At 38.3% G+C, this 25,877-nt stretch overlaps 2 protein-coding genes across 7 annotated transcripts in view; both read right to left on the bottom strand.

Moving 5' to 3' along the window:
• The window catches only part of RUFY2 (RUN and FYVE domain containing 2), a 30,061-nt gene extending 23,241 nt beyond the window's left edge, over window positions 1-6,820 (bottom strand). For 4 of the 6 annotated variants that reach the window (XR_010832678.1, XM_013173125.3, XM_013173134.3 and 1 more), the window contains exons 1-3: window positions 4,790-4,911; window positions 1,359-1,532; window positions 810-927 (exon numbers count right to left, since the gene is read on the bottom strand). Coding sequence is in view for 5 of the 6 variants with exons in the window: in XM_013173125.3 (XP_013028579.1) it covers window positions 810-927; window positions 1,359-1,532; window positions 4,790-4,835 (338 nt within the window). In the remaining variant the exon portion in view is untranslated. Of the gene's footprint in view, window positions 1-809; window positions 928-1,358; window positions 1,533-4,078; window positions 4,212-4,789; window positions 4,912-6,681 lie in introns of those variants that run through there. The other 2 variants (XM_013173143.3, XM_048069662.2) reach the window with 2 other exon arrangements.
• DNA2 (DNA replication helicase/nuclease 2) lies at window positions 5,956-24,150 on the bottom strand. The gene is made up of 21 exons (XM_013173116.3): window positions 24,004-24,150; window positions 23,296-23,475; window positions 22,196-22,379; window positions 20,599-20,744; window positions 19,246-19,371; window positions 18,162-18,381; window positions 17,545-17,662; window positions 17,064-17,229; window positions 15,638-15,832; window positions 14,560-14,790; window positions 13,968-14,084; window positions 13,768-13,877; window positions 12,356-12,465; window positions 11,154-11,378; window positions 9,769-9,962; window positions 9,577-9,666; window positions 9,301-9,493; window positions 7,794-7,883; window positions 7,013-7,195; window positions 6,721-6,867; window positions 5,956-6,095 (listed from the first exon to the last, which is right to left on the bottom strand). Exons 1-21 carry the CDS (start codon window positions 24,012-24,014, stop codon window positions 6,039-6,041), a joined length of 3,093 nt encoding a protein of 1,030 aa, XP_013028570.1. The 5' UTR covers window positions 24,015-24,150; the 3' UTR covers window positions 5,956-6,038.
• Window positions 24,151-25,877: the final 1,727 nt, after the last annotated feature.

Below are 25,877 nucleotides of genomic sequence, written 5' to 3'. Positions count from 1 at the left end.
TAGTGCTTGCATGCTAAGTGATAAGCACGTATGTGGAAGAAAAAATAAAAACGAAAAAAGGAAACCAAGCCAAAACAGAATAAAAACAACCCTCCCCCCCCCAAAAAAAAAAAGAAAAAATACCACACAAACACACACCTATATGCTATATCAAGATAGAAAGTGCAACACACTTAGCAAAGAGTATTATTTCATCAAGCCTGATACAAGAGTAAATAATAATATATATACCTATCTGCTTTATATGAGGTCTATGGCTATAAATTATAACTCTTATGCTGCCATACAACCAATGACAATGTAACCAAACCCTTTCAGAATTTAATATGTGGTCAGTTATAAAGCTAAACACAAAAGTGGAGTGCAGAGAGATGGAAGGAGATTGTAGTCTACAGCATAAATTCACATTAGAGAAGGATGCTGTACTGGAGAATATTCCTACAAAAATCCAAAGAACTGCCCAACACATTCCTCTTCAGTATGGTACCTTCTGTTTTTATACAGCTTTTGCTGACTAGAAGCATGTGTTCTTCGCAGTTCTAGACTTCAGACTGCAATACACAACCCATTTCTTTTTGTACTGTTTTTATCTACCACTTAGAAGACTTTTCTAATATCCCTGTGAGAAAACAACACAAAAATCCCACTTTTTACAGTAAAATTTTTCAAGTAGCTACCAAGAACCACCTGTGCTCTCCCCCAATATCGTGTGCTAGTGTTCAAAGGCTTGATTAGTGCCAAATGAAATCATGAGACATCTGTAGATCAAATTTTGTATCTTCTTGTTATATTTTACCAATACAACTTACTTGAGACCAGGCAAATCTCTGACACTTGCTGCTATTTCCTCAGCTTCTGGATATAATTTCTCCACAAGTTCCAGAGGACCCCAGATGGTTTTATTGTAGCTTAGAAAGGATTTTCTTACTAGGGGAAGAAAAATGTAACTGAGTTCATTTAAACACTAGACTGGCTTCCTTCAAAACAGCTAGTCAGTTCACCAGTGTCCAAAGCCCTCTCACAAATTACTTTGCCATGAACATAGAATTATTGCTGATGCTAGAACTAAATAGTAACAAAAAGTATGACTAGCTAGAAATATAAGCTACATACATAGAGACAGTTGTGGAATCCTTGGATCACTTACAACAAACGGTTTACAAAACAAAAAGTTGGCAGATGTAGAAATATATGTTGTAAAGTATTAATAACAGTATTGATTATAATAGTTGACGATTCATACTTCATTCTCTTCTTAAGGCAACATAAACCACTTTGTTTTCATCTCATTCAAGAAAGAAAGGAAGAAAAACTGCATGTTTGGGAAGTGAAAGATGCACCTAGCATAATTACCACACCTTTAAGGCCATGCTTCAGGCAGTGTTCCATGACAACAAAGAACTGCTGCAAAGGAGGGTAGTCAGAATCCAGAGTGCGGCCAAAGCTCAAAGCTGATTCAATGAGTCCTTTGATACTTAATTTAGCCATGTTCAGTAAATTTGCTCTTTCTACAGCTGTAGGGTCTTTTACAGCTAAGACAAGAAAGAAAACAAAAAGTTATGGTTCAAGTTTTAGAAAAGATGCAAAATATTAAAATGGTTCTTGGCTGCCTTGTTCAAAGGAATGCTTATCTTAAACTAGATAAATTCCAAGAAATAATTTAGTAAGAGCTATAAGCCACATTATGGAAAAGCATACAGTCCAAAACAAATGCCCTTACAGATTGTTTTAGTAGGTGAATGAAAAAATGAGGCCAGGAATGTCAGTTCTCCATTACTTTCTTGTCTCAGTACTTCCCAGTAACGATCAGTAACTGCAAATTAACACAGGTATCACTGCTGTCCTGAAATACTCAGCTGCACAACAGCAATCAGTGCCCTTATCATGACATCAAAGCAGCATTCCTACTGATGCCACCATCTACTTGGTGTATTATAGTATAATACGCTAATGACAAAGAGACATGATATTTCTCTTCTATATATAACCATCTTCCACTGCAGCTCTAATTTCCAATGACAGAAGCATCTGTTTTCCTTTTTAGTCTGCACATAGTCTCAGTGAGTAAATCTGGAGTGATTTCACGAAGACATTACATATGCACGTTTGTGTGTTGGGTTTTTTTCCTGAAAAATTAGTATTTAAGTTTATCATATAACTACAAATTAATTTCTACACAGGAAAATTTAAGAAATAAAGGTTCCGCCTTAAGTTCCACTTAAAAATGTTCTTGGTACACTTTACAAATCGCACACCACAAAATTTACATTTGGAGATTAAACCTTGGCAGTAAAATTCCCACAGCTTTTTAAAATTGTTCTAATCTGACAGAATGGACAAGGTTCCTCTTTGTAGAGCTCCAGCTACTGAAACCAGGGTGTTCAGGAGATTCTCAGTTAACTTCATTTGTAATCAAGCATTTCATGCATTCAGGCCACCTTTTATTTTGCCAAAGTGAAACAAGAGACAAAGCAACCCTCTGTTTATTCACCAGGATCAAAGGAACTTGCAAAGAAAAAAGCTGATGATTTACTGGTTTATGTTATTTGCAATTAAATCTAACAAAAAAAGCAAACAAATGAAGAACACCTGTTTAAACATTGAGACACAGATGTCAAAATACGCTTATAGATTTGTGTCTGAGACAACCCAAACCTCTTCTTCTGCAAATCTTGGTGTCAGTATCCTTGTCTCTCTGGATATCAGAAAGCATGTAGCAGTGTACAAAAAAAAATATCTTTCTAAGACACAGTTCCTGGATGGATTCCTCAAACAGCAGTGAAATCATTTGGCTGATTTCTTACGCAGCACAGCTCTAGGTATTTAGGTATTAGATATTAGAAACTTAGAAAGCTGCATTCTAATTTTCTATATTCATAACTGCCCATCAAATGCCAAAGTACCATATTACCATACAGCCTAACCTATCTCAATTTTCCAGGAAAAAAATAATTTACTGAGGTGATATACCCAAGACAACCTTAAAAATCAGTTTTACATTCTCTCAATTTACCAGCACTTCAACAGAAAATATTAAGATATGGTGGCAGACACAGCAGACAACTAGCGACAGTGTTGTGACAAGGATTCCCCCAGTTAGCAGTCACTGCTCGCTTGTTTGTCTCTTGACTGCCAGCCCTAGGAAGAGCAGCATCCATACCCCTTCTGCAACAGGCGCAGGCTCGCAACAACCCGAGCATTTCTGCGTAGGTCATGTCATGTCAAATTTCCTGCTTTTTTTTTTTTATTAGGTGTGGTACTGACAGTGCTAAATTCAAACTTCATCGTAGCAAAAGCCTTGCTTGCTTCAGGTGGACAGCTCCCCCTTGCCACGCATTTGGTCCATCTGCTCAAAGGCATCTTACAAATTCCTTTTGCAAGCGACCTGATTTTGACTTTGGAGCTGATCCTGCCCCCAAGCAGAGTTCCACACCCACTGTCCTTTTAATCATCAGCCCTCCTGCCTGGCCCTTCTAATGCAGGAACACCAAATTTTAGGTCTGTTTTAAAATGCCATCTGCTTGCATTGAACTATTTTCCTTCACCTGCTTCTTAAAACATGACTTGGGATTCTACACGGTGTGCTTTCTGACAGCTGCTGCTCAGGGACGAGATGAGGCAGACTGCCCCGCCGTAGGACGTGGCAAAAAGGGCTTTTCTCAACCCAAAACAACAGCAGCTGAAGGGCCTATTTGAAGGCAGCGCCCGTTTCCCCAGCCTCACCACCAAGGCTCGTACTGCTTTAGAACCACCAGCTAACGATTTGCGAAAATAATAAAAACGTGCAGTCACAGGCTGAAGCGAGGTGTCGCCGTGCCTGCCCACAGCCGCCAGAAACCACTTCCTCCTCTCCCCGGAGCCCACCCTCAGCCTTTACCGGCCGCTTTCTGCCTCCCCCGGGGACGGGAGAGCACCGGCCCCTGACAGAGCACCCGCCGGCAGCCGTGCCTCTGCGCCCCCCTGCCCGCGGCGGCCATTTTGTGCTCGCTGAGGCGCGGCGCCCGCCGCCCCCCGCTGCCCCCGGCCCGAGCACCTCAGCGCCCCCCGAGCGGCCCGGCCCGGCCCCGCCGCCGCTCACCCATGGCCGAAGAGGAGGAGCCGCCGCCGCCCCGGCCGCTCCCTTGGGGCCCCGCCACTCCGCCCGCCCCGCCGCTGCGTGAGCCCGGCCCGCCCCGCCGCCACACGGCGTCCCCGGCTGCGGGAGGACCCGCCCCCAACCTCCCATCGCGATAGGCCCGACAGAGCTGCTGCGGTGGCGCCGCTCGTGTTCGCTTTCCGAATAAAAATGTCCCAGCTATAAGGTTTTTGACGTTTGAGTGAAATAGATGGCAATTGGCATGCCAGCAGAAAGCCCCGTTTTCAAGGCAAAGCACGTGGAAAAGAAAGAAGAATCACTGTTTCTAAGAGTTGCTTTTGATACTCATTAGAATTTTGATACTCATTAGAATGTAAAAGCACAGCTTAAGTATGAGACTACCAGACCAAAACATCGTTTCACTTGTAATATGATTTTTACCATGCATCAAGAACAGATGCATCGTAGAACCAGATAAGGGAAATAGAAGCTTGTTCTCATGCTTCTTTCCCATGCATGTTGGTGGAGGGATGACAATAATTTAGTGTAAGAAAAAAAGCTACATCTTAAGTCTTTTGTATACATACCCTAACCACAGAAAGAAAAAGAAAGAAAAACTATTCGAACAAGAATACAGTATCCTCAACTTACAACTGTAATAAGCAAAATGTAACTGGGGTGGCAGTTAAACTATATCTTTTGAAAAACCCCAACCTGCAGTGTTGCTGAAGAAGCATGTAACCTGAAGAGATCCTGTCATGTATTCCAAGTATTCCTGTCATGTATTCCAAGTATTCCTGCACTGTTCAAAATGTTCAAAATTATGTAAAGCGAACAACTGGAATGAAACCAACATCAAAATTTATTATTTCAAACATTACAAAAGTTAGGGAGTGGTTTAAAAAAGTACATAGATATCCACATTTCACATCTAGAAATGTGTCTGCAACTATATACACACAACTACCTGACATTGATCCAAGAGAAAATAAACACTCAAGATTAAGAACAATTGACATTTCCACCAATGATCTCTGGAAGAAACGTTTCAGAAATACTCTAGCATATGAGGTAGCATAAGGAAACTAAACTAGACTTAAGTAAAAGATATTTTGTATTGAACAGGATATCATTAAAAGCACATGTTAACACCTTAGCCATCAAGCTGCAACTCTAGTTTTGTTTCTTGGGAATTCATTTTGTATGAAAAGACTATAGATCAAAGACTGAAACCAGCAGGAGTTTTATGACAATCTTCAGCTAGGCAGCATTTCACTTCAGCAGGTTCACCTGTGAAATGTATTAGTCCATAAAAAGGAGTTAAGTGAATCAGTATCACATTCCTCCCAGATGTATGTAAAATCAAGGGATTAGACAAGCCCCCAAGGGATCCTCATATGAGAGATTAATTACAGCATGTATATAAATATAAGAGATCAGTATTTTAAAAAGGGAAAGAACATAAGACTTTGAAAGAACACATCCCCCCAAACTGCACAACAGTTTATTAGGAATGCTAACAATGGGATTAACTGTATGTCAGCTACATTTCAGAGTGTTTAAAACCAAACTGAGCCCAGAAAACTGACTCGATGCAGCACTGGTTTACTCCTCTCTTTTCAAGTTTTTCTCCATTCACTTATACAGAAAACTGTTCATCAAGATAAAAGTGAATATAGAAATAGCCAACCAGTAGCTGAAGGAACAGAAGACTTCATATTCCTCATTTGTTGCAAATACACTGGTACTAAAATGACCAGCATACTCAGCTTACTAAAGAAAGAAATGTGTATTGTTACTTTTACTGAAAGGAACCATTTAAAATAATTGAATGTCATTTCAGTTTTGGCTTCATTCAGACTGAACAGTGCACATCAGCACTCACACCCTACTAAGCAGTGATTTACATTCAGCAGCAATAGAAGAAAATAGATGAGAGATGTCTTTAAAACAGTCTTCATAATCACAAAATGTTACATTTGTGGATACTCTCATAAGCCCCAGCTGGAAGATTGAAGATGTAGCAAGTTAAGGAAGTAGTTCTCAAACATTTCAATAAGGTATTGCTTTCACACACAAAAAAACGAGTATGTAGTGATTGATGCTTAAAAAAAAATGAAGCATCTACTAAGAGCTTTTCAACCTTCCCATTTAAATAGGAAATGTAAGGAGCCATAACTAGAACAAACTTAGTACAATGCTGGAGAGAACAAAAAAAATCATATGAAAGTCATACTGCTTTCCCATCTAGCAACCTTATTCCTGAACCATTCTCTCAACCTGTATTTAAATACATGGTTCTTCCAGAGGAAAACAAATCACACTGACATTAAGATGCCAAGAAACTAAGATGATCAACAAAAACTGCAAAAAAAATTAATAGTTTAGTTATGTCAAAGTTAAATTGCAAATCACCATGGACTTATTTCTACTTTTGAAGATAGAGCAAAGGTTCTAGATCCACCTATTAGCTTTATCTCAAAGTGTATTTTTGGTACATTTAATTGACACATTCTGTGCTGTGCTGTCAACCAACGTTACAGCTATGACCTAAATGATCAGAGGTCTTCCCAACCTTACCCCCATCCCAACAAGTCCCATCTCACCTTCCCCTTTTCACAAAACAGTTTTGAGAAAAAGGATATCATTGCCTCAGACTGTAAGTGGCACAGTAGCTTCTCCAAAGGAGGGTAGCGACGCAGGGATGGAATGCAGCCCACCATAACTAGTTTGTGCTTGGCTCTTGTGATAGCAACATTAAGACGTCTCCAATCCTTCAGGAGGGTGCCAAGCTGTTAAACAAAATTTGCTGTTAGTTTTCCTACCTAAGATGTAGAATTTAATGTAGATAATTTAGTTGTCAAAATGTGTCAAAAACTTCAAGGTTGTGGGTGAATTTTACCCAGATTGAAAGTCAAGTTAGTACAACCAACTCACATTTTCTTCATTACTGTTCCTAACAAAAGATACAATTATGATACTTTTGTCTCTTCCTTGGTACTTGTCTATAGTGTTGACTTCCACTCTGTTCTCCTTCAGTCTTGCCATCAAATCAGTGATTATTTTTAACTGATGTCTGTATGGTGATATCACACCTATGTCTGAAGGCTTACAACCAGCCTAAATAAAGAAAACAGAAGGAAAAAAAAAACTGTCACTGCAGTTAGCCTGGGATATTCTTTACAGTCAGAAGAGCCTCAACAGGGCTAATCTATATATTTAAATAGTGCTGCAAGCTATCGTCTCTACACTAAAAAGTCAGTGGAACTCTAGGTATAATTGGCGTTAACTAAAGAAAATACTAATTACTGCAAGACCCCAAGCTTTGTCTTAAACCTAGCGCAAAGACATATCAAAATCCTCATCTTCCTTTCTTCCTCAGACTGCAAGGTGAACGTTCATTACTCTTAATTACTCTGTATTACCCCTGAAGTTTACTAGCTGAAACAAGGAACAAGGGCAAATCCTTTCCCCTCCCTTACAAAAAAAATATCATCTCAAAGAAATTGTCATCCAGCTTTTATGCAGCCTAGCTGCAACCAGGCAAGGAACAGGGAACTGAATGCAGACCTCAGATCCCTCACTATAGTGACACGCAGCTAACATTGAATTTATCCTTAAGGTCATCCCTCCTGTACATGTGGTTGGAGCTTCTACAGCAATGTAGAATTCATTATAAAGCTGTCCCTCTTGAGCAATGTAATTAAGTAAAATGTACCTTAATAAATAAGGATGTGAGGAAGAACACAAGTTTGGCTTCTGTCACATTATATACACCACCTTTTTCTGCGTGTTCTGGTGCTGGGACCTTTAGAAATACAAGCAGAAAATAATGAGTGTCTACAATCACACACTGTATTCTGATCCTTAACTCATCATATCATACCATTTTTACATTAAGTTTTAATAAAAAAGGGTAAAGGGTAAAAGCTAAATTTGACAGAGTATAACAACCTATACCATAAAGTAACCTCAGAACACAGCATCTGCAAAGTGGTTGAAACACTCTACAAAGATGAGTTGCTAGTAATAGCACTTTCAAATAGTAGTAAATTTCTAGTAATAGCAAGGCACCTCAGGAAACTGTCAAGGCTCAATCATCTGATTTCAGAGTTCACATAATATACCATATAAAAAACAGACTTTTTTGTGGGTGGTTCTTTTGGTTTGTTTGATAAACTACCGTAGTGGAATTTTTACAGCAAGTTGAAAAAGATGTGACATCAGAGCCTAATGCCTCAACAAAACCAAAAATATTTTGGAAAGAGAAACTTTCCTGCTGGTTCTACAAACACAACAGCTATATATACTTGAGATGGGTTTTCTAGCAAAGCAAAAAATTAAAATGGAACAGCAGATCCAGTTTTCACATGACCAATTTTGGTCAGATTAACGGACAAACAGAATATCAGCCAGTTTCCTACTGTGACAAGCATCTTCCCTATGACCAACTGTTAACTTTTCTATGAAAGGGTCAGAAAACATGCTTGAGAGCACACAAAGACTGACTGGGGAGTTCTTTCCAGGGTCAGCAGTTATTGGCAAAAGGTAGTGTCAAGAGGAATCAACATCAAAGCTGTTAGGCTCAAATCATTATAATCCAGTCACCAACTACAGTGTCTCCAAATACGAGACTGTGAGTGCATATTAGTATAAAATATATTTGGAAAAAGATTAATAAACTCTTCTTCATTTTACCTCAGTTTCATTGCCTAATTCTTATTGATTCTAGAGTTTCATTTTTCCTGCAATCATTTCAGTCTCTATTAAAACACACATCTGAAGCAACTTACTCCTCCCAGTTCAAAATGTCCACAAAATTTAATAGAGTTAAAATTATTCCTGCCACTGGTGCACAGCTTAGACACCACTGATCCTCAGCCACTGGAAATGACAACAGTCTGTGGTTGCAAGGACACAGTAGGGCTGCACACTTACAGCTGCATTCTCTACATACGAACAAAGTCTATATCACACGTAGCATTATCTGCAACACTGCCTGAATTAAACTTTTCAGATGCAATATTTCCAGCAGCAGCTCTACCACTCCAATTGATCAACTCTTAACAACATCTTTACACATTGCAGTTTATATATAAAGCAAGAAACCATTTTTAAAGCTATACACTTTACCCTGCCTAAGTTGTATGAATTCTTATGTGCTGGCTGTATTGAAAACTTGCATCAAAAATGCAATTTTGAAAGAAGAACATAATGAACTTTACCTTCTCAGTGTTCAGAAAACACACAGGTTTGTCTGGCTCAAGTACTTCTTTCAACCATGTTTTTGAAGCATCTGCAAGTTCCAGTTTCAACTTCTTTAGGTTTGGCAAGTTAACAGTGGCATTTGACACCTTCTCTGATCCACATTCCAGTTTGCCTTCATACACTAGCATGTTACTCAGTGACATAATTTTACTAAAGATTTAAAAGAGAAGAAATTTTAAATCCTGCAATTTCAATCCCACATTGAAAACCCTACTATAACAAGTTACAAATACCTGTTCATTCTGTATTGCACAGTTAACTGGACAACAGCGTTCTGGTTTTGCTCCAGCCTTTTAAATAAGCTTTCGCTCATACCAAGATCTCTGATAGAAAAGAAAAGTCACAAAAATGCGTCAGGCCACACATCGCAAGAGACTTCCCAGAATTCATATCACTAATATCTGTCCAGCAGCATTTTATCTTACCTTGCTTCTGAATTCTGTACAAGCGGAGGCAGCTGCTGATGATCCCCTACTAGCACAAACCTTTTGGAGCAGAATAGTGGGCCCAAACAGATGGGCTGGCTTATTTGGGAAGCTTCATCAACTATACAGAAATCAAACTGCTTCTGAGCAAAGATGGGGTGATTTACTCCCATGCAAGCTGTTGCTACCACTGGCTGAAAATTGAGACAGTAAAAATAAGAGACATCTCACACACTTTAACAGTACATTTTTAGATTAGAAGAAAATTATTTTTAATTAACTAAAAAGAAAAAAGAAAAACCTTTAATCCTTGAGATCAGAGCAGTTCACTCTTTGCATACATATTGGCCTCATATTCCTAAAATTTTGCATCAACAACAAATGACAAACAAAAATCAGCTTTAGAATAGGACTTGGTAAATAACTCATTCCTGACGTGCTCAGGATAATACCAAATTCTGTGCATACACAATTCCCGGAGTGTGTTAAAATGACTACCTTAGAAAAGTAGGAGCATATTTTTCTCCCCTTCTCCCCCCTTTTTTTAAGCTTTCACATAGACAATAAAACAACAGCTGAAAGTTCAGCTTTGTATTTATTTGCCCATTTATAGGACTTTTAAGTAGTCACAATGCATTACATATTCTTGCTGTGCTTCAGAAGAATATAAAGGTTGGACTAGGTGATCTTAGAGGTCTTTTCCAACCTAAATGATTCTATGATTCTATGATAAGTTCTTCCCATCTCTGTGCTCCCAATGCAATCTGAAGTGACTAAATATGAAATGTTACAACACTTCTGTTACGACTTCAATAATTTTCCTGCAACGCCTATCAACAGCAAAGTGATAGGTTTTGAAATATGGCATTTATTCCAAATACCATGACACTTCATTCTTTCAATGAATTTAATTTAAAGCTGCCACCCACTGTTTCCCCAGTTCATGGCATGGTCCTTTGCATTAACACACAGAGCAGCACTGATCTTTCAATCAAAAATTAGTGTTTGATGAGATCAGCTCCACAGCACAATTTTTCTTCTTCCCCGTCCCCTGATTCTACAAACACCACAACCTGCACAAGTGAGAGGGACTGGAGCCTTTGGGAATTATTATATGTAATTACATGTATAATACATACGTGTTATTATATGTAGCTATTTTTTAAGCAGAAAAAATGCTTTTTGGCTTTTAGATTACTAATGTTGGTCATCATTGGCTATAATGAAATTGCAATGAGGCAGAAATTGAGTATCTTCTTCAGCTCAGGCTTCTCAAGCCAGTAACACAAACTTGGGATAGGTTCTTTCTCTGCAGTATCTGAACAAACAGAATACTAACAATTATCCTGAACATTTCACAGGGCTAGCAAAAACACTTTTCTCACCTGACTGTTATAGAGCTCTTCCAAATCTGTTACAGAGTTAATTGACTTGGACCTGCAAATTTCTTCTTCTGTAAATTTCCGTATATCTGGATGAACCTTCTGAGCTCGTCCCAAACGCAAGAAGCCTACTTTGAATTTGGCTAGCTTCAGCAGAATATTGTCCACAGCAGTGTGTGTAAAACTAGTCAGAAGAACACTGAAGCCACAAGCAGAGAGAATTCTCACCTAACAAGTGGCAAAGGGAAAGAAAAGACAAAGTTGTTAGCTTATATACAAGAACCAGCAATCCCAAGTTTGCCTAGGGGGAACAGTAAGTTTCAGAGGAAACCAAGAGCAAGTATGACTTCATTTATATCATTCGTCCTGGCCAAATCTGCTACCTAGCTGTTATCAAAGGGACACAGACAAGAGATGTGATGTTCCTCCTAAACAGCACATGTATAACATATGCTGCAAAACAGAAATAACCTCCATTCAGACTTGCCAACTGCACTAAAAAGGCAGCACACCAAAGAACATCCCTACTGTAAGAAGGGACGATTTATCTGACAATTTAACTACATCAGATTCAGTAGAATGAGCTGATCTGATAGCAGCAGCTGCTTGCTCTGTCCTCCTCTCTCCCCATCAGATCTCACACAGCAGGGGAGGAACAAGAGCAGAATACCCAATTAGGAAAGATGAAACAATAGTGACATCTCACTTCCAGCTGTCAAGAACTCACTCAACCTACAGCCTGAATCCAGTATGCCCCCACAGTCCGTCCCCAGAGTGAGAACCACTAGCCAGAGGAGCTGGCTAACAGTCTACACATGCTTCAGCACCACACATTTATATAATTTAAACACAGGCAAGTTAGAGACTTCTCCAAGGAGTCCTTTTTTGAGCCGTGAGTCAGGATTGGAGGGCTTGCTGACATTTGGGGCCAAAGAATTCAACATTAAAATGTCCAAGACTAAATATTACTCTTGAATTTCTTCCCTTCCACATACTTCCACAAAAGCAGAAGTGCACAAAAACAAATTTTTAGTTGTACCAAATAAAGGTTCTTCAATAAAAGAAATCAATTTTCTTATTTGGAATTATGCAAATAGCAGTACACTAAATCATGACAATCACTTTAGAAAAGTATGCTTTATAAAGTGTTTAATACTCTCCTCCAAGTGTCATAAAAAATTCAAAATCTAGGCACAGGATCTTACCAGAGCACATATTGTAGTAGTTTTTCCAGTTCCGGGCATACCCACAATAAGCGTGTAGTCCTTCGAAAGCAACACTTGTTTCATTGCCTGTTTCTGAGGCTTATTCAGACCTTTAAAGAATTAAAATAACAATGAAGTGTCTGTCCTTCCTAATCATTACATTTGCTAACATCATAAAGCAAAACTACAGTTTCTGCCTCCCCTTAAACTCTTTAAGGGAATATTGGGGCAAGTCTGCACATTCTGATGAAGTTCAACATTATAAAGTACATTATAATGTTCAACATTATAATATACATAGACAAGTAGTACAGGGTCTGCACTACAGTCCTAAAAATGGAAGACATTTTTCTTTGTAGGCCTTTTATGCCTTTTTTTCTAATATACTAAGTGACCACTTCCATATGATACCTTGTATGGACATTTCTATTTTATCATACCCACTTTCATGTTCAAACACAGGACTAACAGCAAAGGGAAGTGAATTGCAGAGATTGCATAATCTTTTTTAGAAGAAGCAAGAAACCAGAGCTATTTTTCCCTGTCTGATGCAGATGAGCAGTATATTTCAGTGCCTTGGACTAGGCAAAGCTCAAGCAAAAAAACAAGAAGCATCTAGAATTATCAGTGCCTTACTGTAAAGAACACATATGGCTCGCAAGTACAGGAAGGAACTGTTACTCTGTCTTCCAGTACCTGTTAATCTGTCATTCTTAAGTTTCAGAATATATGCCTTCCTCTCATTTCCTATTCTTTCAGCAGTTGGCTAGGAGGCTGGGCAAATTCTTATTTGAAGCAGACCTCAAAGCAACAAGACATCTTTTAGTCTTCAGAAAGTTTGTATTCAGAGTTTTGTTTTAAGACAAATCAATTAAATTTCTGCTTTCACAGACAAATCTGTCAGAGGCAGTGAAACATTTTCACCGAATACATGACACTACCACATACGAAGTTTGTTTGAAAAAAAAAACAAAAAATAACCAAGAGTGCCACAAAGCTTTGCATATTACAGCACAGCCAAGTCAGCAAGAGGTCTTATGCAAGTGAGTGCTTACATGAAAGCCCATCTCCTTCCACTCTAAAAGTCCACTTCCCCTATCCCAAGAGTCTTTTCAGCTCCTGATTTTGTAAAGTTAAGAGAGCAAACAGCAAGCTGCAGGAAGTAACAAAAGTAAAGTGAAATTCTAAGCAAACATCTGGTCATGTCTTTCAAGCAATTTCTAACTATTTTAATCACAGAAAGACATATAATGTTAGAACTTGTCTTATTTTTAAGCAGAAAACTACTACTAGGCCCTGATCTAGGAAAAAAACAAACTTGTATTTAGTGTGATAAGTGCTCTGGCAATAGACTTATGCTACTAAACAAAAGATTGGGGGAGTGAGGGGAAGGATTTAGAAAGATTTTATACCCTTTAAAATATTTGCAACAGTTTCCTTTGCTTCTGCAGGAAGAACTGAGCTCAAATGCTGAATAAAACGTGGTTTGTAGAAGTCAATAATCAAGTTGCGGAGCTTTTCACTGTGGATGGAAAAAACAAGAATTAAGAGTTGCCTACTGAGAAACTACCCCAAAACCTTCAAAGTGGGAAATGAATTTGATTCTTCATACCTGACTGGAGAATCTTTCATCAATTTGGAAAGGTTTTCAAAGGGGACCCCTGTACCAAAATCTCCTTCTTCGTGATCCAGCCTAAACATGGTATCCTTGGGGAGCTTTGATAAATTCCTGGAGGATAACAGTAACATGGACAAGTTAATTCTGTTTACAAGCAGCATGTTGATGATGAAAGACTTATTACTAAGCATTAAGCTCCCAGAGGTCACAGAGTAAAGCAATAGCTAGAAGAAACACTACTAACTGATGCAAACAAAATACAATCAGAGCCAAATTTAAAGGTAGTTTAGTCTGAATAATGAAAGTTACCTTTAACAGCAACCATCACAGTATCCATATAGTCTCATGTTGGAGAAGTACGTAAATTGAGTTTGCAAACATGTTCTTAATCAGTCAACCTAGCTAAATATATAGGCATAGTCACTAATCAAGGTCAGACATTTTCAATCAAGACAAGATTTTCAGGGGTGCACTTCCCCAGGCCCGAGTCAGACCATGTGAGAGCTGCCTTGAGGCCTGGAAGTACCCCTCCTGAAGCCCCTATCACAATGCCTTCAAACAGCTGTTTTTCCTTTTGTTCTATTACCTGCCCAACAAACAGGAGACTTTTGTTGCACTGATTTCTCTAACATAGCCAGTAGCCAAACCAAGTAACCCATTTTCCTCTCCACTCACAACCACTCTATCACCAGCCAAGAGGTTTGCTCCAGGTATTGCACCATTTTTACGTTGGAAAGAATGCAGATACTGTCCTTCGGAAATTTCCTGCACTTGATCAATTCTGATCATATTTCCAACACAATCTCCAGCCTTCTCTCTGTGAAGATATTACAAAAAAATATTTTAATATAAAATCCCCTTGGTAAGTGAGATTATGTAAGAAGAAACAAACAAACGATTAAACAGACACTTTACAATAGCCACTCTGACAAGAAAAGGATTGTAGAAATATGTAAAACCCCTCGTACTTGTTTCAAGAAAAGACTGTGGTATCTAAAGTTATCTATAACTTCCTATTCAAAACTGAACACTGAAATGAATGGATGCACTTCACTGAAGTGTTTAATATTTGTTTGAGTTTCTTGCTTCACCTTAAACAACACAATGACACTTCCCTTCTACAGACACACTGAAATGGGCCCAAAAACAGCAAATTTTTCCGCAGCTGCTAGATTAGGCAGTGTAAAATAGCATGCCACTTCAGCCAGCAAAAGCCCTTAGACAGGTTTTTGTCCATGTTCTTAGGCATGTCTATGAGTACGGCCCCAAACAGATGATTCTTTATCAAATAAACCCTCAGGAAACTGGTGCAATGAGCTGGACTCACAGTCAACACTCAGTGTCAACCCTCAGAGACTAAAACAACACAAAATTCTACAACTTCTGCTTCTGAAGGTCGAGGCTGCAATTAATTTACTTTTCCTGTGTATGAATTAAAACCAAAAATCTCCTATTGAAAATACAAAACCTATGAATGTAGTAAGCTAATGCCTTCATTAGGTCACATTTCACAAAAAACTACCTTGCAAAAAGCATATTTGACTATTTCTACAAGCAATGGAGAACATCTAGTTTCCTTGTAGGGAAAACTACAAGTTCACAGTGCTCCACTCCCAATTACTGAAGGGGAGGATCATTTGTACCAGGTTAGAAATTCATCTTACCTTTCCAAAGAAGGTATCATCCATATATTTTTATACCCCTTTTTACCCTCTCCGGTTTGCAGCTCCAAGGTTAACATTAGATACCACAGACTAAAATACTCCAAATGGGAGGGTTTCAGGTGCTGGGTCTCTTTTTCAATAATTGATACCATGGCAGGAGGAAAAGAAATACTAGCAATCTTTTCTTCTACAGCCCTAGGAGTAGAACCAAACACAGGAAAGAATCAACTTTTATCTTTTTCTTCCAAGTCTCTGTGTAGGTAATGCCAATCTACATTTAATCACTGAAAAACACACCATTTAGATTAGTCTATCATCATTGAAATGGGGTTGAATATATCCTTCGTTCATATGAACAATCTCATTAATAACTTTACATGACCTCTATGATTTTGAATTAAGGACAGTAAGTTAAAGAAAGTAAAGATATTTCAAAGGTAGTTTACACAGTTTTGACTGTGAATACATTAGAATACATTTAGATATTTGATCTTTCACACCTTTTTTTAGTACGGTATGAATACTATACTGAGATTTAGTTAAGCAAATGAGATTTAACAGTTAATATAAAAACCATACTTCAAGTGGATTCATCTCAGAACTATGTATCTATAGACATACTTAAATCATGCATACAGAAATGCAGTCAAAGAGAAAAAGGTTAGTTCAGAAGTTAAGATCACTTCTCAATTAGGAATAATGTAATGCTTTAACAGCCAAATATTACAAGTAATATTTCATTAAAATTACTGTACAAAAACATAGCATATACCCACAAAGCTAGTTCCCTCAACACTTTTATCCCTACAGCTTTAAAAACAAGATCTCCCCTAAAGTTCTCCTGTTCTTTTAAAACCCACTTGATCTCTTCAGCATAAAATTTGTTCTTTTTTTTACTGTGACAAGAAAAACACACAAAGCCACCATTAAGCTTTGTAATACGTTTATAACCAACTCGGTAACTTTATGTTAAAATTTATTTGCTCATGTATTTGCTCACGATGTCTTTTAATGGGAGACGTAATAACACCACTGATTACAGTAGTATTGACGTACCATTCCTTGTTGCCCAGTCACAACTCAGCCCTACTGCCTCATAAGACTGCCCACTTCAAAAAGTTGAAAGGATATAGTTTTTTAACCTAATTATTATTAAATATAGTAGAAATCTGTTGTCTTCATCAAGTGATTTGTTGAGACTTCTCTCAGATTTTGTCCTGCTAAAAGTGCACCTGAGCAAAGATGTTCAAGTCTCTGCCAGATCAGACAGACTATATGCATTGTGATTCAACAGAATGTTATTTCAGGATGCAAGAATTACAAAAAATAATAAACTGTCAATCACAAAAATCAAATTACAGCATCATTTAAAAGCATTTAAAGCTTATTTAAAAAAGAGAGTCAAACTTTATTTTTTTTTTTTTACCTGCTATATAGGAAACAATTGTGCATTTGGGAACAGTATTTACAGGCTTGACTGTCATCAATTACAGGAGGCAAAGCAGCGAGCTGTGACTGCTGTCTTCCCACAGCAGATTTATATGTACTGTGCATTAAGTAGAAGGCCACCTGGTTTCTTAGCTTCATTAATTCTGCCCAAAAAAAGAACAAACTAAGTAGACAGTTTAAGTTTTATTTTCATTCATTCTTAACTGAAAAGTAACCAGGCACCACGCTTAGCTAAGGCATAGGTACTCATATAGCAAAGTCCTAATGTATTAACAAAACATTTAAGTCTTTAATGTAAGCTTATTGGAATACGTAAAAATATGACACGCAGTACATCTGTACGTATCTGTACAGATACGTCCATAAGAGAAAGTCTTGATGTGTTTAACTATTACTAGAATGCTTAGTTTTAATTATGATAGTTAAGTATGGTTTCCAAGGCAAGGGAACAGCTTTACCTCTTTTATCCATGCGAGTCCCAGAAACAGGGTACATAGTACCAGTTTTAAGATAAAGAAGAAATCCAGCTTCAGGATCTACTCTCCTTTCTAAATTCAACAAGGTATACAGAATAACCTGCAAACATTATATATAACTTTTATAATGTGTTACAAAAAAAGGATGAATTTAGTATTTCCAAAATTTATTTAAGCAGCCATTGCTATCACAAAGAATCTAGAAAGTAGTAAGCACCTCATGAAATATTTCAATTAAAAGGCATCTTTCCTAACAAAAGCTTGTACATTGCTACTACCTCTAGATCACTGACCAGCTATCTGCCAGGATGTACGATGCTGATTTTTAAGGCAACCTGCCTCAAGCTAATACATGGATGTATTAAGAGATCTTTGCTTTTCTTCAGGATAAAAGACAAAGGCATTTGAAAGTGGTAAATATTCTCACTCAAAATTTCATTTTATATCTGCAACTTTTTGCATTCCAGGATCAGCCATCCACAAATCCTGGTTATACCACACACAAAATACTTTGCATTCATTAAGACAAAATAAGTCATTTTAATAAAACAAGAAATTACTTATGGCCACTGAGAATCAAATTACTTTTTTTTTTGTACCTGACTCCTGTGCTCTATAGAGTTAGATTCCTTGCCAGACTTGAGCTCTAATGGCATTATCTTAGACTGTACTCCAGACTGACGATGGATTTTCACCTTGGCTGTAACATCAATCTTTCCCTTCAATCCAAACCTGGGAGACCAGATATTCTCTTCAATGTCTAAGATCTCTACAATTTCTATCTTCGAAGAGAAATCTCCAGTTTTATCACCACTTGACCTAAGAAAAAAATAAATGAAGTCAGAAGTTAAGAAATTCCCTTAGTTCTTAATACTTTAATATTAAAATGTGTTATAACAGGCACCCACTTTAGAAATAATGTATATTAAGTCTCACAGAAGCCATTTTCCCATTAACAGAGAAAGTATATCAGAAAGTTAATTTAAATTGCAGGTTTGCGTGTAGTTTTGCTAGTCACCTAAACTTCAAAAGATAAAATAGAATTTTGAATGTTTTTTTTTTTTTAACAGTGTTTGGTCTTTTCTGAATCAACATACTCTAAAAACATTTCATTTCTACAAAAGGATTAGTGATATATGCACTGGAAGGTAGCATATACATTTTTACTTTATGCCACCTTCCTGACCTGCCATTTCTCTGAAACTTGAGCACCTTATGTCTGTTACCATTGACAACAAGAAGTCAGACAAGAAGAGCTCAGCAACAGCTGTGTCAAAACATTGCTTCACTGACAACCTTATCTTACTGAGGAGTTTTATTTCAATAAGTTCTAATATTCTAGTTTTCAGTCTTACACATTCATAACTTCAGGCTTATACAGTTGATCAAGTATGCTTGCTCTCCTAATTACTAAAATATCTACTTTGTAACACATTGTTTACAAAAATGTTAAGACCGCTGTGATTATATGTAACTTCTCCCTCAGTCCTATAAAGGTCCTTTATATCTTTCCCAGTATTAATAATTGCAGCTAAATGTGCAGCTCAAGATTACCTATTTAGGCACTGAGGTGATGAATTAACTCCTTACCACTGAACAGACTTGCATAAGAAGTGTTCTTCTAAAAATTAAAGCAAACCAAACAAGATACACAATTTTAAATGGCTTTAAATTTCTTCTTACAGTTTTAGTTGCATTTTATTTTGGTTAGCTGGATTGTGCATAAAGTCTTCTGTCCATTTAAAAAATGATGGCAAGTATTCTTCTATTTCCTGCATTACTTCTGCTTGTTTCAGATTTAAGTGATACCTAAAAAATAAAGCCATTTACATTAAGGAGTTAGAAATATTAGCTTTGCCTCTGACACTGAATTACTAACATTACTGGAAATAACTGTCAAGTTTCAAGAACCATCTATAAAACAGACAACAGATTCATTAATGTTCACCTCAACTGATTAATCCATAAAACTACAGCTGAGCACCAGCTACACTTCAGGCCATTTTAAATGGGGAAGAATCACAATCTTCAGTTGCTACAGTTACAAACATGCAAGAAAGCAGAAGCCTCATTAAACAGAACCCAATCATGTGGCATTATACAATTCAGTGCTGGCATCCACTGGAAATAATGTCATTATTTTACAGCACCAGAGAAATAAAGCAAGTTTCACAAAACAAGTGCAAATGGCTGCAAACATCAGGCTTTTATGTAACATACTTTCCAATCCCAACAAATAGTAACTTACGTATGCAAAGACCAATTGAAATGAACAGTTTCAAACATGGAAGCCCAGTGTGACACACATGCCTTGAGGAAATCACAATCCAAAACAGTCACCTTCATATCAGAACCAGAGTAATAAATCTTGTTCTAATTTTATTTTTCATTTCTTCCAAGGCTGACACTTTCCCCAGTATGTGATTTGTAATGTTCTAGAGATAATTGGATTTGTGTGACTTGAATTCAATTTTAGTCAAGTCTGCAGTGGATCCCTTAAAACTGACAGCCACTCGTCTCATCATTTCTGACAGAAATATGAAGACTACTATTCATCCAGCTAGCATTTCCATCAGACTTGCGGAGAAAATAAATTAAAAGGTCCTCTAACATCAGAGACATTAAATAACCCAATGAAGAATATATCAAACATCTCAGAAACTTGTTGGTGACCAAGCACCATTTCTTTTCCCAAGTATCAACACTAATTATGCTCATCAAATTTAATTCAGCTTTCAGAAATACCGAGAAATAAAATGTTACAGGCAAAAACACCCACACAAGCACAGTGCTGGAGTTTCTTCAGAAGCATAATTTACATCTATAGAGGTAGTTCAGCAGGACGGGTATATTAAACTACATTATGGAACAGTGAAATATCTCATTAAAAGACTCCTAAGTTTTATTAAGCAAGGTCATTTGGTAGAACATTCTCCTGATAGTAGTAACACATTTTTTGAAGTAGAAATTTATCTGCTAGTTCAAGAATTCCTATCCAGTCTTCCAAAAAAAACAGATATCTGCAATGCTACTTACATTTCTCTGAGATACTTTTGTCCGTATACAATTTTATTTGCTAGTTCTTTTACTTTTTCAGGTGACAAGTTATTTGTTACTGATTGCTGGAAAATTTCATGAAGAATTGTACCAACAAGCATTTGGTGTGATCCAGACTCAGAGCCCTAGAACAGAAATTATATAACAAACATCAAGATTTATGCTAACTTCATGTAACTTCTCTACAAAATTTCTGTTTATTTGCTGCACATGATGGATGTCACTTATTTAATAATTGCAAAACCATTCTATCTTTCATCTCACTAATTAATCTGTTCAAACTTGACTGTGAATACAGACATAATGAAATGGGTCTCTCCTACTGCTTTCTCTCTCATTTTTATTCCAAACCCGGCATTAAGATAAAATCCTTATATGATTGACAGGTGAGGAACAAAGGCACAGATTAAAATGAATTGTGAGCAAGTTTTGCTCATGAACAGTATTAACAGCAGCATTTCCTAGTGCAACTGTCTTTACAATCTTACAAATATTATTTTTGCATTATGCACACATTAAGCAATTTCACATTGTTTTACCAACTCACATTAAATTAGTCCAAGCAATACCAGAATGGCTCAAACCCATCTAACCCATTCCAGGATGGGTTCCGTAGACTCGTAGCAGTAAATTATGGCCTCTACATAAGCCCCCAGGAAACAACTGGAAAACTAATCAGTAATGTTTTGTACTTACTGATCTCTTTCACAGACCTGGCAGTTGTGGGTTCCACTCCCAACTGGAGAGTGGTGTTATCCTGCAATCAGGACCCTTTGCATTGCCCCTTCCAAACAAATAGTTGATCCCATTACTCCTCTTACAGAGTCCTCCTATCACCATCTCTTTGCACAGACTTAATCTCCTGTACTTTAATTTCTTGTTCCAGCCATAGTCTCCCAGCCAGGCTGTTCACCACTGCATTGCAGCTCCCTTGCCCACTTGCATTTATATTTTCACCATGTCTGGAATTTTTCCTCAGCTGAAACTGGGCAGCTGTTGCTTCTCTGCCATCCACATATAAGTAAAGGACACTAGCACAAGAAACCTTTCCTCTCTCCAAGTTCCAGTACCTGGATTCAGATTCCAGAATTAGCCCACACCAACCCTAATTCCAGTATAGGTATATTCCAGCTAGATCATGAGCTAAAGAACTCTTCTCACAGGGTGAACTGGCTAAACTTACTGATTTTCCAGAAGCTTTTAACTTGGCCAAATGAGGTTACATTACGTTTTCACACAGCCAACAAGAGGCACATCCCTCAGAAGAGATTCATATGCACAAAATGCATGTCTAAAAACCAAAAAAGCATCAAAGAAGTTGCCAGAATCTGGAGGTGGGGGGAGAGAACATTTTTGTCCCCACTACCTGTATTAAGAACACAAGATTATTTCAACTGAAAACCTCTGAAAAAATAAAAGAAACGCAAACCACAAGTAATCCAAACATCACGAAGGTCAATACAATTTTACAGAACAGCATCTCAACTAACAGTTTTAATTAACATTGAGCTAAACTAACAGTTTCAGTGAAACATTAGCCCAATAAAACATTGGATGCTCCACAATTCACACTTACCCTAAACCTTTCACTCAGCACTGCTCTTCTTACACAACGAATGCTGTTTGATATCGTAGTGCCAGAAAGCAGCAGATCGGGGTAAAGAATGAGGTATCCAAACTGTTCATCTATTATCCACGTACCAGAACTACAGTCCCCTTCCAAATGAACAATGTCTCCTGGAACAACTGGAACAGACTCCCTATAAAGTAATACATCAAAAAAAACAACATTTGCAAACAAAGGACACCACACATAAGAAATTATACATTAACATATCAGATTCAACATATTTCAAGTCACTCCAGATCCATACTTTGAGTCATTTCAGTATTGTTGTATTTTATACTAGCATGCTACACTTTTTAATTACGTAACCGCAACCTTTCTATTAAACTTGTTTCAAAAGATCAGCAAAATTTCAAAATATTTTATTAATAATAATAATTTTAAAATATTTTCATTGACTGACAAGTTTCAAGGTTCAAGATGTTCTATATTTTGTCTTCTAAAGTCTTCCTAGACTTTGTTTTCCCTTTTCTATCTTCCAGACTTGCACACAAAATTTAAAACAGTGCTTTCCATTTTCAGAAGCAAACTGCATGTGCATTTCCATGTGTTTCAAAAGACTAAACTAGTCCTTTCCTCTACAACATACCACAGAATGCACAAACACCTAAAATAGAATCCTCATTGAGACCTACTTTAAATACTTTACAGCTCAACTTAAGATTTTACCAGATGGTTCAAAACCCCGTGTTTTACAGACATAGTACATTCATACGTACAGTGAGGGTTTATTGTTCAGAAGAACACTTCTACATGAAACTAAATAGCCTGATTAAACTTGCTACTTCTTCACATGAAAACAAGACTGAACAAACTAAAACTTTACGGTAGCAATATCCACTCATTACAAGTTAAATATCATCAGTTTTCTCAAGACAACACCCATTACACTAACTTGGCAACAATCCAACATTAGATAAAGGTTGTTTCAACATTTCTAATCATTTTCAAGACAGTAAAACTCTCCTCTAAGGCAACACAAAGAAAATTGAGTTAATAATACAATATTTCATACTCCTTTCAGATGTCTACATTCCTGTGTTGCTTACCAGCCGTTCCTAAGGATGCACAACTCTGTATCTTCCAGTGACTGAGATGAGGTAACCGTCAGGTGCTTCTCAGAGTCATTTCCATTCCTCTGCTTTACGCTGACCTCCAACACACGGTATCTGTTGTTCAGCCCATTCTTAAGTATTGCATTACAGGAGTCAGTCACTTTCTTCTGAAAACTGAAATAACAATTTGTGAATACAAAGACATTAGACTACTTAAGAAGAAAAGAGCTAACCCACACACAAGAAGAGAACAAGCTTCAAGCATAAATCCAACTTCAACCCCCTTCAAGCTTCTAAAATGTGCATGTATATAGACAGGTAATTACAGCATGCTTTTTGAGTTTTATACAGATAGAGTATATGAAATTCCTAATAACGTTTCCAAATTGTTTCTTTGAAAGAGGATGAAAAAACACTATTTAGACATATGAAGCATAAGGAAGAAGATAAATACTATAGGAGCTTTAATGAACATACATAGCACATAAGCTGCTCTTTATTTATTGCAGCTATTGCTTCCATTTGTTGTCTAAACACTCGCACTCATCCCAAAGCTAACTCCAACTGCGCTTCAAACCCTGAGCTTGTGAGAAAGCTCCTGCGGGGCCGCCTCCCGCGGCGGTTCGTTATTCCAGTCAGCCGCCCGCGCTTCCAATTTCAAACCTCCCGTCCCAAAGGCGCTGTGCCCCGGCCGGCTGCTACCTTTCGGCCATGAGGGGAGCCCCCGCAGCTCGGCCCGCCTGAGCCCCGCGGCGCAGTGACAGCGGCTGAAGAGGGACAGTGCGAAGGGTCCGCTCCCCACCCCGCGCCTCACAAAATGCCGCCGCTACCGAGCCCGCCCCGCCCGCCTCCAAGAAGCCCCGCCCCCAAGCCGGCCATTGGTGGGAAGGAAGCCGCGCAGCCAATGGGATACGCCGCCTCTCAGCGGAGGCTTGAAGGCGCGAAGCGGCGCTTGGCGGCCCCCGGCCGTTGGGGGTGGGGCTGCGCTGTGAGGGAGCCCAACGGTCGTCGCCGTCCCCTGTCCCCTCATCGTCAGCCCCGCTGCTGCCCGCTCCTCCGGCACCCGTGTTGGTAATAGCAGATGAAATATACAATATTGCTTAATATGTGTTATATTTGCGATGTACTGTTCCGGGGCTGTGCTTGGAAGATACAAAATTGATGTGCAAGGATAGCATGAGAGAATGCACCGATTCATGATGAGGAATAAGGAGGAGGACTAAAAGAATGCCCAATTTGCAAGACATTTGGATAACTGGGGCCTCTCGGACCCCGGGAACTGGATCAAATCAGCCTTGCAGTTTGGACTGAGACCAAGGGCTCAGAGATCATGCGTAAGAAGAAAAGGTTAAAAAATTCAACTCTGATGAAGACATCTTACTTCATCCCGACGACCACCCGGATGACCACCAGAGAATAATACGCAAGCGCAGAAGGACTGATTATAATTAGCATATGAAGCGGGGCTAGGCGGAGCTAGGAAATGAATATGCATAGATGTGTTGTGACACCTAACGCATATGTAATATTTTAGGAGATAAAAGAGAACCGAGTGAACAAATCAGACAAAGTTAGATTTGGGCAGGCATGCCCCTAACTTCTGGCACCTAGTAAAGCACCTTCATATAATCACTTTGTGGATTATGTGTCTTCATGAATGCTAACACCCAGGCGGTGGCTCAAAGTGAATTTCGAGGTGCTTTTCTCTCCCCCAGTGCCTATGGGCGAACCTCAACCCGGGCGTTGAACTTTTTCTGTGAGAACAACCCGCCAGTACCGGTCACTGCTGGACAGGCAGCCACACCAAGGGGCTCCGAGGTGGCACGGGCGTCACTGACAGGCAGACTTCTTTTTTTCGGTTGCAAGACCACTAGGACTGAAGGACGCAGGTATTAGATCTACTCTTGACACATCAATATGAGCATTCTGTCATTAAAATGTCATAAATGCGATGTAATCGCAATTTGGTCTTGCATCTCTTCAGTGTAGCTGAACATTGGGAAACTATATCACCCTCCAGTCCTTCAAAGACAGATTTGGCAAGTGGTCAGGCATCCTAGCAGGAGGATCCAAGCCTGAATTTTGAAAGGTAAGATTGTACTAAAGTGAGCCCGTGTTCTTTGGTATAACCCTGACATACATGTAAAGACTACATTATATAGCTTTCCATTGCACAACCACTAATAGAAGCTTATCTGTAGTAGAATAGTTAATATGTCCATACTATTAAATGCACAGGCACATAATTCGGAATGGTATTAAAACATTACTTTTACAGCAACTTTTACTTCATACATTTGATAGCCTTGGGTTCTGGAGACTCTTTTATGTTGCTTCTCCCTTTCACATACACTAGAGAATAAACAATGCGAAGAGAGATTGAAAATTATCATTGGAAAAAGAAGATTCAAATACATGCAAACTTTTCTGTCTAACAACTGCAAATGTCACCATCATTCATGTATAAATGCCTTAGTTACAGCAGGCAGAAATTTCCATTATAAGAAAATGGAGTTGAAGTACGGGGTTTATTTTAAAGATAGTGTTTGCCCACTGAAAACAAGCCCTCAGACTGT

This window comes from Anser cygnoides, chromosome 7 (genome assembly GCF_040182565.1).
Source record: "Anser cygnoides isolate HZ-2024a breed goose chromosome 7, Taihu_goose_T2T_genome, whole genome shotgun sequence".
Classification (NCBI taxonomy): Eukaryota; Metazoa; Chordata; class Aves; order Anseriformes; family Anatidae; genus Anser; species Anser cygnoides.
Note: the sequence above shows the minus strand (reverse complement) of the source record. Positions and strands in the feature narration are given on the sequence as shown.